This window comes from Hypanus sabinus, chromosome 24 (genome assembly GCF_030144855.1).
Source record: "Hypanus sabinus isolate sHypSab1 chromosome 24, sHypSab1.hap1, whole genome shotgun sequence".
NCBI classification, from domain to species: domain Eukaryota; kingdom Metazoa; phylum Chordata; class Chondrichthyes; order Myliobatiformes; family Dasyatidae; genus Hypanus; species Hypanus sabinus.
In genome coordinates, this window is record NC_082729.1 from 37,091,171 (window position 1) to 37,099,224 (window position 8,054).

General features: G+C 56.6%; 1 protein-coding gene across 2 annotated transcripts in view; it reads left to right on the forward strand.

Annotated features, from left to right (window-relative positions):
• The window catches only part of irak1 (interleukin-1 receptor-associated kinase 1), a 118,010-nt gene extending 113,229 nt beyond the window's left edge, over nucleotides 1-4,781 (forward strand). The window contains exon 13 of one of the 2 annotated variants that reach the window (XM_059949638.1): nucleotides 3,619-4,781. In XM_059949638.1, coding sequence (XP_059805621.1) covers nucleotides 3,619-3,674 — 56 coding nt within the window. In that variant the 3' untranslated portion in view covers nucleotides 3,675-4,781. The remainder of the gene's footprint in view (nucleotides 1-3,618) is intronic. The other variant, XM_059949637.1, reaches the window with a different exon arrangement.
• Nucleotides 4,782-8,054: the final 3,273 nt, after the last annotated feature.

Genomic DNA, 8,054 nt, shown 5'->3' on the forward strand with positions numbered 1-8,054 from the left:
TCTCTGCAGCGAGGCAGGGTAAGGGGGAAGGAGTGGGGGTCTCTGCAGTGAGGCAGGGTAAGGGAGAAGGGGTGGGGGTCTGCAGCGAGGCAGGGTAAGGGAGAAGGGGTGGGGGTCCCTGCAGCGATGCAGGGTAAGGGAGAAGGGGTGGGGGTCCCTGCAGCGAGGCAGGGTAAGGGGGGGGTCCCTGCAGCGAGGCAGGGTAAGGGAGAAGGGGTGGGGGTCCCTGCAGCGAGGCAGGGGAAGGGGAAGGGGTTGGGGTCTGTAGCGAGGCAGGGTAAGGGGAAGGGGTTGGGGTCTGCAGCGAGGCAGGGTAAGGGGAAGGGGTTGGGGTCTGTAGCGAGGCAGGATAAGGGAGAAGGGGTGGGGGTCTCTGCAGCGAAGTGGGGTAAGGTGGAAGGGGTTTGCTGCGAGGCAGGGTAAGAGGGAAGGGGTGGGGGTCTCTGCAGCGAGGCAGGGTAAGGGAGAAGGGGTGGGGGTCTCTGCAGCGAGGCAGGGTAAGGGGGAAGGGGTGGGGTCTCTCTGCAGCGAGGCAGGGTAAGGGGGTCTCTGCAGGGTGGGGGTCTCTGCAGCGAGGCAGGGTAAGGGGTGGGTGTCTCTGCCGCGAGGCAGGGTAAGGGGGAAGGGGTGGGGGTCTCCTCTGCAAGGAGGCAGGATAAGGGGAAGGGGTGGGGGTCTCTGCAGTGAGGCAGGGTAAGGGGGAAGGGGTGGGGGTCTGCAGCAAGGCAGGGTAAGGGGGAAGGGGTGGGGGTCTCTGCAGTGAGGCAGGGTAAGGAGGAAGGGGTGGGGGTCTCTGCAGCGAGGCAGGGTAAGGGGGAAGGGGTCGGGGTCTCCTCTGCAGCGAGGCAGGTTAAGGAAGAAGGGGTGGGGGTCTCTGCAGCAAGGCAGGGTAAGGGGGAAGGGGTGGGGGTCTCTGAAGCGAGGTAGGGGAAGGGGGAAGGGGTGGGGGTCTCCTCTGCCGTGAGGCAGGGTAAGGGGGAAGGGGTGGGGGTCTCTGCAGCGAGGCAGGGGAAGGGGGAAGGGGTGGGGGTCTCCGCAGCAAGGCAGGGTAAGGGGGAAGGGGTGGGGTCTCTCTGCAGCGAGGCAGGGTAAGGGGGAAGGGGTTGGGGTCTGTAGCGAGGCAGGGAAAGGGGAAGGGGTTGGGTTCTGTAGCGAGGCAGGGTAAGGGGAAGGGGTTGGGGTCTGCAGCGAGGCAGGGTAAGGGGAAGGGGTTGGGGTCTGTAGCGAGGCAGGATGGGAGAAGGGGTGGGGGTCTCTGCAGCGAGGCAGGGTAAGGGAGAAGGGGTGGGGGTCTCTGAAGCGAGGCAGGGTAAGGGGGAAGGGGTGGGGGTCTCTGCAGCGAGGCAGGGTAAGGAGTGGGGGTCTCTGCAGCGAGGCAGGGTAAGGGGGAAGGAGTGGGGGTCTCTGCAGCGAGGCAGGGTAAGGGAGAAGGGGTGGGGGTCTGCAGCGAGGCAGGGTAAGGGGGAAGGAGTGGGGGTCTCTGCAGCGAGGCAGGGTAAGGGAGAAGGGGTGGGGGTCTGCAGCGAGGCAGGGTAAGGGAGAAGGGGTGGGGGGTCCCTGCAGCGAGGCAGGGTAAGGGGGAGGGGTGGGGGTCTGTAGCGAGGCAGGGTAAGGGGAAGGGGTTGGGGTCTGTAGCGAGGCAGGGTAAGGGAGAAGGGGTGGGGGTCTCTGCAGCGAGGCATGGTAAGGGAGAAGGGGTGGGGGTCTCTGCAGCGAGGCAGGGTAAGGGAGAAGGGGTGGGGGTCTGCAGCGAGGCAGGGTAAGGGGGAAGGGGTGGGGGTCTCTGTAGCGAGGCAGGGTAAGGGAGAAGGGGTGGGGGTCTGCAGCGAGGCAGGGTAAGGGGGAAGGGGTGGGGGTCTCTGTAGCGAGGCAGGGTAAGGGAGAAGGGGTGGGGGTCTGCAGCGAGGCAGGGTAAGGGAGAAGGGGTGGGGGTCTGCAGCGAGGCAGTGTAAGGGGGAGAGGTGGGGGTCTCTGTAGCGAGGCAGGGTAAGGGAGAAGGGGTGGGGGTCTGCAGCGAGGCAGGGTAAGGGAGAAGGGGTGGGGGTCTGCAGCGAGGCAGTGTAAGGTGGAGAGGTGGGGGTCTCTGCAATGAGGCAGGGTAAGGGAGAAGGGGTGGGGGTCTGCAGCGAGGCAGGGTAAGGGGGAAGGGGTGGGGGTCTGCAGCAAGGCAGGGTAAGGGGGAAGGGGTGGGGGTCTCTGAAGTGAGGTAGGGGAAGGGGGAAGGGGTGGGGGTCTCCTCTGCCGTGAGGCAGGGTAAGGGGGAAGGGGTGGGGGTCTCTGCAGCGAGGCAGGGTAAGGGGGAAGGGGTGGGGGTCTCTGCAGCGAGGCAGGGTAAGGGGGAGGGGTGGGGGTCAGGGCTAAAGTAGGAGTGCAGGAATGTGCTCAAACTCCTTCACGAAGCTTCACATAGATTCCCCTCACCGGCAGACACATAACACATCGATTGAATGTACGTCCATAAAATCACAGGAGATACAATAGTTTCTGTACGTAAAGGGAACGATAAAGTAGTGGTGGTTGGGGGTTTGGAGTGATGGGTTGTTTAGCCTGACTGCTTGGGGGAAGTTTTGGAGTCTGGTGGTTCTGGCGTGGGTGCTACGTAACCTCCTATTCGATGGGAGTGGGATGAACAGCCCATGAGCAGGGTGGGTGGGTTCCTTCATGATGTTACTGGCCCTCTTCAGGAACCTTGCTGTCCTTGATGGCGGGAAGGCTGGTGCTGTAGGCAATTTTGACTGCCCTGTCCCAGTACCGTTCCAGAGGGAGAGCCAGCGAGGAAGGGCCACTGTGTTGCACGAGGAGGGGCGGAGACGCAGCGCCATGCCGTGGGAGCGTGAGGAGGGAGGGGTGGCGGCGAGGGAGAGCAGTGCTGGGGGGTTGGGGCGGATGGGATAGTGTTGCCACACGGTGGGGGGGGGGGTCAAGGAGGGAGATCCATGGTGAGGAAAGGCAGCGATCAATCAGTGGAACAGACACAATCCCAGGAATAATAGGGCTGGCATCTCTGTACCCGCTGGAGTTAACGAGAATGAGGGGGGTGGGTAGAATCTATTGAAACATCAAATATTGAAAGGCCAAGATAGAGTGGAAGTGGAGGTGATGTTTCCTATAGTGAGGAGGGCTCTCTAGGATCAGAGGGCACAGCCTCATGAAGGACGTCCCTTTAGAACAGAGATGAGGAGGAATTTTTTTAGCCAGAGGGTGGTGAACCTGGGAATTCATTGCCACAGTCAGCAGTGAAGGCCAAGTCACTGGGTTTATTTAAAATGGAGATTGATAGATTCTTGATTAGTCAAAGGTTACTGAAAGAAGGCAGGAGAATGGGGTTGAGAGGGAAAATGAATCTACCATGATAAAGGCAGAACACACTCAATGGGCCGAATGGCCTAATTCTGACTTGGTCAGGGGCAGGATTCAGGGCAAAGCCGGTAGATGGGATGGGCTTCTATGCGATTCTTGGTTGATAGGAAGGGATTGGACCTGCATGACACTGGCTCTTCCCTCGTTAGCGTGGGGCCGGGCTTTAGTGCCTCCCGAGAGGAGGCGTGGGTCTGGGAAATGTGGCTGTAAGCTCACGGCCTCAGCGGTTAAAGCTGTGTCCGTTTTTCCCTTTCGCAGAGCGCTGGTCCGGACTCAGCCGCAGTGCCCCAGAGGAGAGCGATGAATTCGATTGAGAATTCCCGTCCCCCTCCTCCCCCCTCCACACCCTGGTGTGGGAGAGATGGGCCTGAGGCATTCAGAGAGCGCGGGAGGACAGATCTATTCCCATGCTGTGCTGATATGGGAGAGGTCAGCAGCTCCTGCCCCCAAGGAATCCAAGCCGGCAACTTATTCAGCACTCCCTGGCTCCCTCCTTCCCCCATCCACCAACTAATGAGCTCCCCAATACCTCCCTTCACCCCCCTCACTCCTCCCCATCTCTCACCGCTTCCCCTCCTTCTCCCTAACAGACTGCCTGCCTCCCTCCTGTCCTCAGTCCGCATTGGGCTCCTTGTCCCAGTACCATGACTGTGTCTCTGTGTCCTGCGGACCTCTGGGCGGAGGAAGAAGTGAGGTTGTGGGGATGTTGCTGGACGGTTGACCCACCACTCATCCCCGTCCATGCCGGAAACACGCCGTGCTGGGATTTCCAACAACAGGGCGGGAAAACCTCCTCCCCAGGAGCAGAAGCAGGGGCCGGCCACGCTGGAACTTCATTCGCTGGAGTGCAGGATGAGGAGAGATGACCTCATGGACATTTATGAAATTATGAGGTGGATAGTCGCAGGCTTTCCCTCAGGGTCAGAGACCCTGAACCGGAGAGCACAGATACATGACGAGGCAAGAGACTGAAAAGAGAAAACTCTTTCACTCAGAACGAGCTGCCCGTGGGGATATCGTTGCAGCATTTAAAAGGCATTTGTACACAAGGGAAGGTCTGAAGGCTGATCGGCCGAATGAAGAGACCAATGCTGTGGTCAGTATGCACCACTTCAGCTGAAGGTCCTGCTTCTCCTGTGCACACATGCACAGACACACGCTCTCTGACACACACTCTCTCAGACGCACAGACACACTCGCACTCACACACTGTCTCTGACACGCGCAGACACACACTCACACACTCTCACACGCACAGACACTCGCACTCACACACGCTCTCTCACATTTGTACATACACGCACACATACATACACAAGCACACGTGCGTGTATAAGCATACACTCACACATCTCCTCAAAGAGCAGCAAGTAGCCGGCTGTTCACTTACAAGAACGGCAGCCTCTCAATAAAGGACTTACTTCCCACCTGGTGACTGCTGTGTCTGTGTGGTGAGGAGCAAATTGTCCGTCACCACTGTGGCTGGAGAGGGCAGCGGTCTACACCATCCCCCCAACCTGCAGTTCAGCACAGGGAGGGCTTTGATATATAAGATGATCCCGGCACGATTCTGCGCGATACCCACTGTGAGTCTGACTCCTGGATGGTGCCTGTAGATGGGCAAGTGGTGCCCCGCGTTCTGTTACGTTCAGTCCAGCAGGTTGCAGTTTACATAACAAGGTTTAGACCAGCAAACCAGACACACTGAGAGATTCATAAACACAAAATGCTGGAGGAACTCAGCAGGTCAGGCAGCATCTGTGGAGAGAGAGAGTCGACATTTCGGGCCGAGACCTTTTATCAGGACTGGAGAGGAAGGGGGAAGGGGAAAGAACCCAGAATAAGGTGGGGGGAGAGGGTAGGAAGGAATACAAGCTGGACCGAAACGTCAGCTGTTTGTTCCTTTCCTGCTGCTCCTATGTGTCTTTTATGTGTTACTGGGGATTTCCAGCATCCGCAGAATCTCGTGCTTATGAATCGAGAGAAAGTGGTGTGGGATTTTCCAGTGTCGGATTGAGTGTATAAAAGTGATGCACTATCAATAGGAGACTGGAAGTGAATGATAGGCTTTTATTAGCAGCAAAAGGGAGGATGACATGTCGAAGACTGAGGGGGGAGCAGTGCCCCAACCCCCTCTATACAGGGGTCTGTGGGAGGAGCCACAGGAGCAGTCAGCAGAGGGGTGTGTCCAGACAGGTATACATAGTTTACCACAAAAAGATTCAAGATTGCTCGGGGAGGTGGAGACTAACGCAATGGAGATTGTTCAGTGGCGCTGGAATTCCTTCAGGGAACTTCACACAGACTCTCCTCAGCGGCTGACACGCAGCCCGATATTCCCCATTTAAGATTGTTTAGTGTCTTTTCCAATACACAAGCACTGACGAGAATGAACTAGTTGTTACTCCAGATCCGATGTAGAAAGATCACGACAAATATAAATACGTATCTGATATGGGAAGATTAATTGTACGTCCATAAAGTGGCAGGGAATCAGCACATAAAGAAACTGACAGGAAATGATAAATTAGTGGTGGTTGGGGGTGTTGATCAGCCGCACTGCTTGGGGAAAGGAACTGTTTTCAGTCTGGTGGTCCTGGTGTGGATGCTACGTAGCCTCCCTCCTGATGGGAGTGGGACAAACAGTCCAAGAGCCGGCTGGGTGGGATCCTTCATGACATCACTGGACGATCAAAGTCCATACCTGGATTTTATTTCTCAATGTCTACATTTCCTGCAAGAATGAAATCTGAGATCATGCCAGTTCTGGTGTTCGGAAAGGAACACGTTGGTGAGGCACGATGTTTGAAACCGGTCCATCGGGGCACAATGTTGTGCCGGGTTTTAACGTGCACCCTCCCCTCCCACATAGGCCACGAGTGCCTGAGCACGTTGATAGAGTTACAGGCAGGAACAAGACATCGGGAATATTCACAACCAGCTCATAGGTTCTTGATTTAAGTGTCGTAGGTTACGAGGAAAAAGGCAGGAGAGTGGAATCGAGAGGGATAATAAATCAGCCAATAGACAATAGACAGTAGGTGCAGGAGTAGGCCATTTGGCCCTTCTAGCCAGCACCGCCATTCACTGTGATCATGGCTGATCATACACAATCAGTACCCCGTTCCTGCCCTCTCCCCATATCCCTTAACCCCGCTATCTATAAGAGCTGTATCTCACTCTCTCTTGAATGCATCCAGAGACTTGGCCTCCACTGCCTTCTGGGGCAGAGCATTCCACATATCCACCACCCTCTGGGTGAAAAAGTTTTTCCGCATCTCTGTTCTAAATGGCCTACCCCTTATTCTTAAACTGTGGCCTCTAGTTCTGGACTCACCCATCAGCGGGAACATGCTTCCTGCCTCCAGTGTGTCCAATCCGTTAATAATCTTATATGTTTCAATCAGATCCCCTCTCATCCTTCTAAATTCCAATTTCAGCCGTGGCGGAATGGCGGAGCAAGCTGAATGGACGAATTCTGCTTCTGATTTCTGGTCTCGCAGGCAGGAAATTGGAGGGGTGCGGACCGGATCTGTATGTATAATTGAGAGCCATTTTCCATATGTCAAATACCAGAGGACGCAGATTTATGGTGAGATGGAGGGCATTGAAAGATGTGCGGGGCAAGTGTTGTTTTTCGCTTAGAGAGTGGCGGGTGTCCGGGCGTGGCTCACACCATAGAGGGGCTCGAGGCTGTCAGACGTAAACATCGGGGGATTTAATTTAATTTGCCATCAGACATGGGGGAGCCTGTTTCTGTGTCGTACCCCTTCTCTGTTCTCAGATGCGCAGCTTAAAGTGACAAAGTTGTCCGCGTGGCACAATGGGACCATTGCTGCACTAGAAATGGGTCCGGCTCCGGAAGGCAGCGCGGCAGGCATGGATGAGTTGGGCCGAGCGGCCTGCAGCCTATCCCACGTGGCTGGTCCCATTTCCGTGGGAGGTATGGACTCGAACTGGACCCGTTCTGTCTGGGCTCGTCTCCGCTCTGCACAGCAGTGCAGGAGGCAAGGGGGACCCAGGCAGGACAATCCCAGTTCGGAGGGCGACAGGCCCAGAACCACCCGTCGGGGATCCTTTGGAAGGACGGTGCCGAGGTTTCTGCTCGAGAGGGGCAGCACTGAGGGAGCTTCTCGCGGGGTCGGTGCCAAGGGATCTCCTTGGAAGAGGGTGGTTCTGGTGGATCTCAGTGAGAGGGGCAGCACTGATGGAGCTCCGTTGGGAGAGGCTTCTGAGAGTTATTCGTAGGAGGGATGCTCCATGAGGTGGTGGGGGAATCTTTGGAGTTCGTTTCCGATGGACTTGGCCGGGTTCAAAGCTGGTAAAATAACCCGCGGGAGTCGGGGGCTTGTTTTCCAAGGGCAGGAGCAGACGCTGGAATCTGGACCGTGGGAGGAAGGGGTTTAGCAGGCCAGACAGCATCTGTTTTATACACCTTTATTATAGAAGTGTGGAATCGTAAGTGCAAAGAGACTTGGAGACCCCGTGCAGGATTCCCTGAAGGTTAACTTGTGGGTTCAGTTGGGGGTGAGGAAGGCGAATTTCCGGAGAACTGGGATATAAAAAAGCAAGAACTCATGCTAAGATTTTGTAAGACTGGTGACGAGGCATTCCAATCAGATGGCGGGGTTCAGTGGGGCAATTCCGACCTACAGGACAAAACCAAGACAAAGACGCCAACTCAGAGATTCGCT